Source organism: Myotis davidii, unplaced genomic scaffold, assembly GCF_000327345.1.
Source record: "Myotis davidii unplaced genomic scaffold, ASM32734v1 scaffold81, whole genome shotgun sequence".
NCBI lineage: Eukaryota > Metazoa > Chordata > Mammalia > Chiroptera > Vespertilionidae > Myotis > Myotis davidii.
The window spans coordinates 971,910-984,440 of record NW_006291554.1 but is presented as its reverse complement, the minus strand read 5'-3'; the positions used below and the strand labels follow the sequence as shown (position 1 = coordinate 984,440).

At 40.2% G+C, this 12,531-nt stretch overlaps 1 protein-coding gene across 1 annotated transcript in view; it reads left to right on the top strand.

Annotated features, from left to right (window-relative positions):
• The window catches only part of ANO10 (anoctamin 10), a 114,483-nt gene that overhangs the window by 21,703 nt on the left and 80,249 nt on the right, over positions 1-12,531 (top strand). The window contains exons 3-5 of the mRNA XM_006765103.2: positions 6,041-6,193; positions 7,046-7,243; positions 7,585-7,719. Coding sequence (XP_006765166.1) covers positions 6,055-6,193; positions 7,046-7,243; positions 7,585-7,719 — 472 coding nt within the window. The 5' untranslated portion in view covers positions 6,041-6,054. The remainder of the gene's footprint in view (positions 1-6,040; positions 6,194-7,045; positions 7,244-7,584; positions 7,720-12,531) is intronic.

Genomic DNA, 12,531 nt, shown 5'->3' with positions numbered 1-12,531 from the left:
CGGGTCGGGTTTCCAGGCGTCTGACTGGGACACATCGTACGGTTTGAATAGTAGGTGCAAGTGAGGGGCAGTGCGGGGGACACACGAGAAATATGGGCGGAACGGGGTCCTCTTCCGCGGCTCTCATTCTCCCGGTGCCTGCGCAGAGCAGCACTCGTGGGCGCTGCCTCCTGTAAAACCCTGTTTGAGCAGATGAGACAATGGATGGAGGTCCGGGATTTTAAAAGTGTAGTTGAGGTTTATTCAGTCTCATCAGCAGTTGTATCCCATTGGCTTAAGTCCTGCGGAGTTGTAATTCTAAAAAATCTGATTGTACCGCTGAAAGAGTCTTAGAATTGCCATGAAGAATGACATTTAAACGATCTAAATGTAAAGATATAGAAAAGGCCTGGTAAATTGGAGAGTGTGTGCCCTTAAAAAAAAAAAAGTGAAATTTGTTTTTCATTATAAAAAACTTGGAAGATAGAGGAAAAGTATAAGGATGGAAATGAAAAGCCCATTAAAATATTGGTGCAATTCTTCTCAATTCTTTTTTGTGTGTGTGTATTTAAATGTACCTATTACTGAATTGGGATCATATTATCTGTTACTTGATAATTATTTTGCTTTTTCCTCACCATTTTCCCGGATCATTCAAAATGCTCCTTACGAATTCTTTCAAATTGTTGTGTAACACTTAGTTCACCGTATGAATTCATTCTTTTATCACATACCAGAGTTTCAACTGTGGGCCAGCTCATGTGCTTGGAGGTGAGATTCAGGGTTGCTCCAGATTTTCAGACATTATCCAGCCCAAATGACCAAAATCTTGGTAGTAATGACAGTAGACAGAAAGTGTGAGTGAGAGGAGGACATAGTCTTGTCTTGCCTCACTGGTCACACTCCCCCGCAAGACTCAGTTGGGTGACTAAGCCTTCTGACTGTGCGGCGTGCAGTCGGGCCTGGGCCCGTGTGGCCAGGCTGTCTTCTGAGTGCCCTGTCTCATCTCCTCCAACTTCCTGCTGGTCGAGGTTCCCACATAAGTTCCTCGGGGAATGGGCCTCACTAGCCTCCTTACACCTTGGGTGTCACTGAGAAACCTAGTGAGGGTGGGTGTGTGCAGTGCTGACCGGCCACTCCCCTATCTGCCCATCTCCTGCCTAACTGAGAGGCGGCTGCCCTACATCCCAAGGAGGGTGTGTCCCACCATTGCTCTCAAACTTAACTGCCTGCGGAGGTTTCAGAGGATGCCCCTGGGTTGTCTCTGGGGGAGTCCCGTCCCCCTTCTAGCCCTGGCCACTAAGACGACAGCGTTCCTCCCCAGGAAGCCCTCTCGTCCTCCATCTCCATCAGCGTGGCCCTTCATTTTTCTCTCACGGATGTGTTCCCTTCTGCTTCATGACCAAGTGCTTTTGTCATTTTATTTCACGCTTCTTGAGTCTGGAACAAGTTGATTCCCAAAGACAGCCTTGTGCATTTTCTTATTGCCCTTTGAATTTATGATAATTCCACTTATTCCCCCCCCTTTACCCAGACTCAGGAAGAGATTAAAGGGCCCACTGTGATTTTTTTGTTCATTGATAAAATATGCATATACGTGCCCCGCCCCACATGATAAAGAAGAACAGAATTTGGGGTGGCTATCTGCTGAGCCTGTGCCCCAGGCCTGTGTGGAACCTGTCACTCCATGCTGTAGTCATTCCTGGCTGCCGTCCTGGCTGACAGTCTGAATAAAAGGGGGGCATTGGCTATGGTAGTGGAAAGCATTCTCCCTCCAGTGCCCAAGACGTCTGCATATGTTGAATATGCTTGTTTAGATCAGCCCTAACTGAAACCATGAGGCCTTTTCCTGTACCCATCCTTAGAGCCCTGATGTGCCCCCATCTGGGAGGTTGGTCCCATGTACTCCTCTGGTATGCATAATGCTGGTGAACAAGCTCCCATTAAGACCCTCTGGTAAAAGCAGATTGCAGAGCTCAGCTTAGATCAGTGCTGCCACGAGGCTTCTTATTTCCATCATCTAGCACAGGGGTGGGCAAACTTTTTGACTCGAGGGCCACAATGGGTTCTTAAACTGGACCGGAGGGCCGGAACAAAAGCATGGATGGAGTGTTTGTGTGAACTAATATAAATTCAAAGTAAACATCATTACATAAAAGGGTACGGTCTTTTTTTTCAATAGTTTTATTCGTTTGAAACGAGCCGTAGTTTGCCCACGGCTGACTTAGACCAATGCTGCCACGAGGCTTCTTATTTCCATCATCTAGCAATTGATACATCACTGGGGAGAAGTGGGATTAGAGCCAGCCTGGATGCCACTGGCCAGCGAACTGCAGGGTACAAGTCTGTCTTGCCTGCATCCCGTGGATGCCCAGCACAGAGAGGGGCAGGGATCTCCCAAGGAGAGGGCATCCCCAGGGTGTTACTGTACAGTGACAATTTCCTGAGCAGAAGGCACAGGAAGTAGTGCTCAGGGTTGCAGGGACAGGAAAAAGAGAGCACAGGTGGTGTAAGAGGATTCCTGCCTCTTAGGTAACCCAGACAATCAGTACACTGTGGCCCAATGAATGGCACATATTATCTCTGTCATCAATGTGTGAAAAGGCCCGATTGTTTGTAACTGGGTTCTCTTTATCTTTCAATCTCTGCAAATCTGAGAAGGGAAAAGTATTTCCTTGTTCCTTTTGCATTTTTTTATTAGTAAATTTGAATATCCTTTTAAATGTGTGTCGGCCACTTACATTCTTTTGTGACTTGTGATTTCAGTGTTTTTGAAATTTTTTGTTGAATTTGTTAGAACTCTTTGTGTATCACGTATTGTGATACTTTTGTCTGTAATGTACTGAAAATCTTACTAAGATTGCGCCTCTGCAGTAAACATAGGGGCGCATATAGTCTTTCAAATTATATTCTTTTGAATTAGTACATCTAGGATATGTTGTTTTTATATTATGTACTAGAGGCCTGGTACACGAATTTGTGCACAGGTGGGGTCCGGCTGGCCCGCCCCCCGTGGGGAGGCCGATCGGGGGTGGGGCTGGCCGAGGGGAGGGGCTGTGGGCGGTTGGCCTGGCCCTGCCCCCTGGTCGAACTCCTGGTCAAGGGGACAATTTTCATAATAGTCTTTTATTATATAGGATATGTATATGTATATACACATTGTAGGAGAAAAAACTATGTCATGCCTAACTTCTCAATTTATTTGCCAAATGTTGCATTTCCAGTTTAATATATATCCTCATAAGTATATCTAGCACTTATGTATCATTTCTCTCTCTCTCTCTCTCTCTCTCTCTCTCTCTCTCTCCTTCTGGGCTGGAGTTTGAACATTAGACACAATTAAAATGCTCTAATGGAAAAAGAATGTTCCTTGAGGAATAAAAGGGAGATTATATCTCAAATGAGAATAAATCAATGAGCAAATATTTACTATGAGTTTGTAAATAGCACTCATATATACATTTAAAACTGAAACCTGCTTTTCATGTCTCAGAAAGATTGTTTTATGACCCGGCAATTATGAGGTAGGCCTTTTATTACCTGCCAGTGCATACTTGGTAGAAAACTTTGACCTTTGATGCCATCTACATATGCCCTGCTGAGCAATTTATTGTTCCCTTCGCCTAACCAGTCTTCTCATCATTGCTCTTTGTTCATGCACAGTTATTCTTTCCATGCCTCCAGTTAGGAACCCTGGAGCCATCCATTTAGCGTTCCAAGTTGTAGGTTGTCTAGTTCTCTTCCTTCCTTCCCAGAAAGTTTGTTTCCCTCCTCAGGAGGCCCCTCCACCCTGGGTTATTACTGAGGTATTTAGCTCAGGTGTCAGGATGGTTGGATACACACATGCTCCTGCTATTAGACTGGGAGCTCCTCAAAAGCAAGATGGAGACCTTATTTATTCTGTGCTTTCCAGACTATCACAGCTTGGTTCACAGTACACATGTGATTAATGTTGGTTGTGTTTGATATTTTCATTTAAAAGATGATGATGCTTATCTCATAGTCTACTGGTAGATTAACATGTTCCCCCAACATTTTTTAAATGAAAGATCCCAGAAGTTCAGGGGAGTTGAAAGAATACCAGGAAGATCACCCATATTCTTCTTCCCCAGGTTTACCTATTGGGAATCATATCACTCTGACACTTAGCTAGTCCTCTGCTCAGAAACCGACAGTGACTCCTACTGGCCATTGGGTCAGATGTAAATGATAGCGTTAAGTATTCTTAAGTGGATGCAGTCATCTTGTTCTACACCAGTGATGGCGAACCTTTTGAGCTCGGTGTGTCAGCATTTTGAAAAACCCTAACTTAACTCTGGTGCTGTGGCACATATAGAACTTTTTTGATATTTGCAACCATAATAAAACAAAGACTTATATTTTGGATATTTATTTTATATATTTAAATGCCATTTAACAAAGAAAAATCAACCAAAAAAATGAGTTCATGTGTCACCTCTGACACGCGTGTCATAGGTTCGCCATCACTGTTCTACACTGTCCCGAGTCTCACTTAATTGATTTATACGTGTTATTCCCCTGTGTAGCACAGCTTCTCCCTTTGCTTGATCCAAAACTTTGACACATGAAGTGTTCCGAGTTCTGTAGCTCTAACTGCCAGCTGTATAAATCCTGACTATATCATTAGCTGTTTGGAGGTGAGCATTAGCTCCTATTTTGTTCTGGTTTCCTTTACAGAGCCCAGTGTGCTGACTTTTGATTTGGTTGGTATCTTTAATAGTATTCCTGATATATTTGTAGTATAATTTGAAAATAACATTGATTTATAATACCTGTGTTGCCCCAAACAAAACTTATGCTCTGTTAGAGAAAAAAACAAAGCTTATAATCCAAGCTAGACAACCTGGATCTCTTTGATCAGCTTGCTGCAAGATTTCCTCCAAAGAAAGGAAAGATGTTTGTTCTATGGTGTTGGTCACTCCTTTTGTGATTGTTCTAGAAAACTGATTTATACTTGTCCTTTGGCGTCATTAAAACTTACACCACGTTCACAGTTAGAATAAGTAAGTCTAAAGTCTGAAGATCGCCCCCTGAGAATCACTGGGTCAGAGAGATTCATATGAGACATATTCTACAGAGAGGCTGATAGGCCTTAGTGACTAATAGCATTTGTGGGTCTCCAGTTGACTCTTATTTTTCAAGCTTGGTAACAGATATAAAGGTAACAGAGAAAGCTGATGTTGGGAGATCAACTCTATATCGAAACATGAAATTGGACTGTGTCAGTTCCCTTCTCATAACAAATGAGTGACTCCCAGCATATATTGGACAAAGTCCAATTCCTTTGTAATCATGGGCCCTTGTTACCAGCTCATTCCCGTCCTCCCTCCACCCTTCACATAGATAATGCACCTTTTCTGAGCCTGTTGGCTAGTTTTTGTTATTTTATTTTCTGTTAAAAATATTTATTGAATGAATGAACTTTTAAAAAATTATTTTTATTGATTTTTTTAGAGAGGAAGGGAGAGGGATAGAGAGAAACATCGATCAGCTGCCTCTTGCAGTACCCAGCCCACAATCCGGACATGTGTCCTGACTGGGAATTGAACTGGTGATCTCTTGGTGCATAGGTTAGTGCTCAACCACTGAGCCACACTGGTGGACTATTTTTCATTATTAGTTTGTAGGGTAATACAGCTTTCTCTACTTAGAATGCCTTCCATTGTCTGTATGGCAAACTCCTATTCATTCCTCTAAATCCTGTTCTGCTGTCACGTCCTTTGTAAATAGTTTCTAACTGCTCTTGTGTGAGAGCACATTTTATACTGTTACTTTTCTGTTACCGGAATGTCTTCCCTATTGTATTCTGAGTTGCTTACGGAAATGGATGGTGTTACCTCATCTTGGTAGAGGGGCCGGTTCACACGTGTGCTTGAACCATTGGTTAAGCTGGTCATATAACCTGTCTGGATCATGAGACATTTTGCTTTATCTTGTTAAGTCAGAATTAGGTGTAACTAAGAGAAAATGCAAATACAATTTATATGTTTCTCTTTCGCATTATATCCCATGTGTGCCTTTATTTTATTTTAATTTTCAGCAAGTTTGTCAAAGATGAAAGTGACCTTATCAGCTCTGGATACTTTTGAGAGTTTCTTCACGCCTCTGGTAGTCATAGAGCTTGCTCAGGATGTCAAAGATGAAACCAAGGAATGGCTGAAAAACAGAATTACCATGAGAAAGAAAGATGGAGGTGAGTAAAAGAAATATTACTCAGACTTACTCACGCTCAGTGACTAAAAATTTTTTTTAAGTGTGTTTTACAGTTTTTTATAGATATATTTCTAAAATTAATGTCTGTTTCTTTGGTCTTTATTATCTTAGAGAGGAAGGGAGAGGGGGAGAGAGAGAGAGAAACTCAATGATGAGAGAGAATCATTGATCAGATGCCTCCTGCACAGCCCACACTGGGGATCGAGCCCACAACCCAGGCATGTGCCCTGACCAGGAATCAAACTGTGACCTCTGAGCCACGTTGACTGAGCTTAACATCTACTCTTAACATTTGGAAACCTACTGAAGAGAACTATCATTAAACTTAATCAAATGTAGACATTTATGGGAAAAATCATTGAAAATTATTGATTTACCTATTGGGAATCAGTCACACAATCTGTTATAGTTCAATGTAATTGTGTAACATTTGAGGCATTTTTACTGAGATATTTTATTTCAAATTAATTTTCTTAAATTTTGACCTGTTATTTTTTATATTAGAGACTATATCCTTATCCTTTATAGTTAGTGCAAATTTATGCATAGAACTAATAAATATTGAATTCTTGTCTCATATTTCTAGTTTGAGTAACTGGCAAGCCACTTATTATTGCATTTTCCAGCTTTGACTGTTATTTCAAAAAGCTATGAAGAACCTGCCATCTCCAACTTATATTTCCTATTTATTTGGAAAATGGATTTAAATTGTTAATATAATTTATTTTCTTTCTACTAAACTAGAGACATAATATTTATTTAGAAAGTGTTCATCTTTGAAACTTTTATGTTTGTCTCTTTCTAAGATTGTGCCTACCTTTTGTTTTCAAAGGTGCCCAGCTGTTGTTCAGACCGTTGTTAAATAAATATGAGAAAGAAACAGTGGAAAACCAGAACTTATATCTTGTTGGTGCCTCCAATATTAGATTGTTACTGGGGGCAGAAGCAGTGGGATTGGTAAAGGAGTGCAACGATAACACCATGAGAGCCTTCACCTACGGAACCCGACACAACTTCAAAGGATTTGATGGTGAGCCCCGGGACGGTTCCTATCAGAATTAATTTATTAAAGAGAAGTTTTTGATGAATAGGTCAGGGGTCAGCAAACTTTTTTAGCAGAGGGCATATAGAAATATTTGAGACTGTGCAGGTCATACAAATCACAATTATTCCACACTGCCAGTGTAAAGCAAAAGCAATATGAGGAGCTTCATATTTTGTTAAATTTACCGCTTTCCTATTTTGCTTACTCCTTATGTTAGTTATTCATTGTTTGTATCATTATTTCCACAACCCCAGGTTATTTGAATACTATTAACTTTATTTTGGCTATTACTGAGAAAATAACTGGAAATTTTTGTTTTATTTTAGATAACAATGATGATTTTCTCACAATGGCAGAACGCCAATTCATTATCAAGCATGAACTTGAAAATCTTAGAGCCAGAGATGAAAAAATGATCCCTGGTTACCCCCAGGCAAAGCTATATCCAGGAAAATCTTTATGTAAGTGATTATCTCAACCAGCTTCATGAATACATGTTCTAATGCAATTACTTTTTCTTCAGACATAAATAACATTACAGGGAGCTTTATTTTTTCCCTCTTACTGAGAAACTTCACAACTTTACAATAACTTATTTTTCATGAACATGTCTTTTGCCTTTACAGATTCATTATGTTGCATGTATTATTATTTTTATTATATTTTTAATTGAATTTATTGGGGTGACATTGGTTAATACGTTATATTGCACGTTTTTGATCAATATATTTGTTCTACATGGTTTGTACTTCTTATTATCAAGGTCTCACAGCATTCAGGTAGCGTAAAGCTGAGAGTGAATACCTGGACATATTACTGTTAAAATGAGCAAAGTTTCCTTTATGCCCAAGCACTGTCCTATAATGAAACGCTGTGGAGGAATAAAAACGGGGACCTGGTCTTTTCCTGGCGCTCTCTCTCCACCTCCTCTCATCTCCCTGGTATGAGCACAAGCAAACAGAAAGGTTAGGAAGAATCACAAGTGATAAGACCTGAATGAAAGCTGACATCAGATAATTCCATTTGCATGAGATGCTAGTTCACAGAATGCGAGTGTTTACTACAATGCGTAATTCCAAGTTTGCCTCAAACCCAGATAGTGACAAAGCCTCAGAGCATTTTTGCTGCCTCAAATACACTTTAAACATGTGAGCTTCTGTGTCCCCTAGTCCGGCTAGAAAGTTTAATATACTTTCTAGACTTTAATGCTGTTTTATTATTACTAAAGTATTATTAAAGCATAAATACATTTAACACTACCTTTCAGTCTTCACCCAGGAGGATAGATGCCCAAGAAGCAATCCGTATTTAAATTTTCTCAGTTGTCACCAAATATACAGGGTGTCCTCCCAAGATGTATACATATACATTGAATAATTATAAAGGCACTGCCTTTATTCAATGTGTATGTATGCATTTTTGGGATACCCTATATTTTGGGGGGGACACCCTGTATTTTAGAGCTGGTTTGTCAAAGCATGATCCAATCACAGATCACTCGTATTTGGTTGGTGTATCTCTTAAGTCTCTCTCTCTCTTTCTCATTATGTGAACTTGAGAAGAATATGTCTTGGTTCTTTATTGCCTGACTTGCATGTGAACTGGATTTTGTCGTCTTCCTGTCTGAGTAATGCTGTTAACATGCGTTATGCTGCTTTTCCTTGCTCTCCTTGTTGACCTGAGTGGCTTTTAGGAGCTGTCAGGAAATTTGAACGTTGGTCCTCATCATTCTTGATTGTCTCCATTTCCAGGTGTCTGCACATGTCTTGATATAGATTATTTTGTGGCCATTTTTGTTAGGCCTGTGTTCTTTTAATAGAGAGATGAGAGATTAGCATGATTTCAGAAAAATTTTCTTCATCCGTGAAGAGTTCTTTGGTTGTATTTGCTCTGTTCTCATCTTTAGGTAAAAACTTTCTTGCAGGAAAGATGAGGCTTTTGTAAACAAGGGTCTTCCTTTCCCCTCCCACCCTGCCCCCCTCCCTCACTGCCTCTATTTCTTTTTTTATAGTAAATATAAAAACAATAAAATCATTTAAATCATGGTCATTTGAAAAACTTTTATACCACCTGAGATAAGAATCATATTAAGTTGCCAAGTCTGTATTTTAAAGCTCTGCATTATTCCCTATCTTTATGTCTTTGACAATATAATCTCTAATATGCCATCATGAATTTTGCACCATTTTAACTTTATAATCATAATTTCTGTTGAAGAAGAAATGCATAATTACAAACTGTGAACTATTTTCAGAGTCCAAGTAATAAAACTTAGAGTAATTTAAAGCCCTAGATTTTCAATAAGTTTAATCCAGAGAGATAAGTGGAAAAGCTTATTTTCACCTTTGAGTTTTGAGGGAGCCGGTCCCCTTGGGGTAGCCTCCTCTCTGAAGCTGAGGGGAGGACTTGTACCCTGTTCGGTGTGACCCCCACGATGCTTTGAGAGCTGGGCAAGGCTTCCATGAGAAACATTCTCATTTGCCTTAGATTTTGATTTTTAAATGCAGTGATGATAATTTTGCTTGCCATAATGTTGTGTTGTGATAGAAAGCTTTCATTAAGTAGATGGCACCATGTGTCACTGTAGACATGATTTTGAGGCAGGAGGTAGTGCTGTGAGCTGCACGCTCAGGGCTGTCCCTCACCCATCACACAACCAGCGCTGCGGGGACCTGGGAGTGCGTTGTGTGTCTTAGTTGTCAGTGTTTGTCTTCGTGGGCATCTCATCTCGTTTGCTGTGTGAGCTAAGATCTCTTCGTATTCTCAGACTCTGCCTTCTCCCCTTGATCCCTCATCGTTAACAGCCATGCAAATAACTGAGTGACAGATTTTCTTTAGAAAGTGGAGTTAAAGGAGCCAAAAATGTCTTCTGTGTTAACGGTGCCTTCAGGGATGTTATTTAGGTTAAAGCTCTGTCTTAAAATGTCTGTCTGATGATTGATGGCATATGGCATGTCTCATATTAGGCCTTTTATTATGTTGTTATTCTTTTAGAGCATTATGGTAATTTTCTCTGAATATCTTCTATATGCAAATGGATAGATTAGAGTGTCAGGTATAATTGTCTTTAAAATTATTAATTGTCCTTATAAGACTATTAGAGTAGATTTCAAGTATCACGTAGCAGGCATGTACGTAAGAAGATTAAGCTATTGATATATTTATATATCTAGTAGAGGCCCAGCGTGCGAAATTACGTGCGGTAGCCTGCTGCTACTCACTGCCCCGCCCGCTCCCCTCCTTCCTGCCATCAGAGCCTGTGGGCCACGGAGGAGGGACCAAGAGGTGCCGTCGTTTGGTTGTCCTAGTCGTCACGGAAAGGGCTTTTTATATATTTTATGATTTTGCTGGGTATAGCATGTATATCAGTATTTACAGGTTGTCCCCCCAAAATGTATTCACAAATAACAGCTGATAGCTCAATTGATGTTTTTTTTCTTTTCAGATTTAACCCATTGGAATGAATAATTATTCAAAGTATGTGTACATTTTTGGGGACACCCTGTATATATAAACACACACATACATGTGTATACATGCACTGTGTTTTGCTATATACATATTTGCAGTGAAAATAATACAGGAATATAAGAATGTATTTTGAAAACACAGGTATCCTCAAGAAGCAGTTTTTCCTTACTAAAACAAAAGTGGGCTCTCACAACAGAATGCTAGAGTCAGATGGGGCCTTGGAGGGGGTGCAGGGGCACAGCAGCAGCTGCAAAAACGGCAGGGGTTGCAGAGGGCCCCATCTTCACCTGCAAAGGCTGCTGCGGGCCTTCTCTCCCTGTCGGGACTCTGTGCGCTCATCACCCCTTTGCTGAGGCTGATTCGAGGCAGCTCGACCTGCCCCTCCCTGTTGCCCAGAGACACAGTAAGAAGTGTGAGAGAGATGATTGTTTTTACTTTTGAACTAAGCACATCACATTAGCCAAAGGCAGAAGCAGTACTGTTAGTATTGTTATTGCATTCTCTAATTTAGAGCAGTGGTTCTCAACCTTCTGGCCCTTTAAATACAGTTCCTCATGTTGTGACCCAACCATAAAATGATTTTCGTTGCTACTTCATAACTGTAATGTTGCTACTGTTATGAATCGTCATGTAAATATCTGATCTGCAGGATGGTCTTAGGCGACCCCTGTGAAAGGGACGTTCGACCGCCAAAGGGGTCGCGACCCACCGGTTGAGAACCGCTGATTTAGAGGGTTCAGTTGTCAGCCAGGTTACTTAATCTCCCTCTTCCATTAGATTTTGGGTTGTTTAGCTAATTGTTAAATGGCTTAACAGGACCAACCCTAGTGCTTGACAACGGATCCTTCAGCCCGCTTGAAGGAAGGAATCCTGGCTTAAGTTGTCCCTTTCTATAAATAGGCCGTGCTTTCCTTTGAAGGTAAGGCTCATGTTAATTACGCTCTTAGCTGACATCAGAAGGTTGAAGAATTTTTTTTAAAAAACCCTCTATTTTTAGAAGCTGAAACCTGAACCATGTTTTTGGCCTTGCTGGTGAAGAGAAGCCCAATAATTTAGGAGCTGTGGCTTTATATTCTCTTCACAGTCCTATTTTTAGAAGCATCAAGCTGGTATTTATGCCTGGCTGGAAAGTCTTCTACAGTAGAACGGAGTCATTTAAAAAAAAAAACAACCCACAACTTAGAAATAATAAAATAATAATTTAGATGCTGTAGATCAGTTCAAAGTTTAAAAAAATTTCATGTAATAACTGAAAAAGATAATAACAGGAAGAATGAATATGCTATAGTTGTGCGTCCCCAAGAACAAGAGAAGAAACAGAACAGTTGTGGGTGATCGACTTGCACTAATATTAGCTAAGAAAAAAGTCCACAGAAACATTTTAGAATAAAGATACTTAAAGGTGGGTTGGATAGCACCAAAGACTCACTTAACTTAAAGCTTATACCTTTTCCAATCACTAAGGAGGACTTCATTACAACCCTACCTTTTAAAAACTGTTCTTCTCTATAGCTTACATGACAAATAATGGTACGAAGAACCATATACTGTATTAAGACTTTTTTAGACCCAGACTTTTTAGTATCAGATATCTCATTTTAATTTTTATCCTTCCTTTTATTTCTAAGAAATCGTGCTTTGTTTTTCATGCCGCAGACATTTATTTGCTGTTCCTTACTGAGAGACTTGTTGACTGATGTTCTCCTCACCTATCTTTGGGGACTAGGTAGGTAGGAGATAAGAGTTCAGCTCATAAACCTTAAAGAGCTCTAAGCTTATCAATGGATGAAAACAGCAAAGCA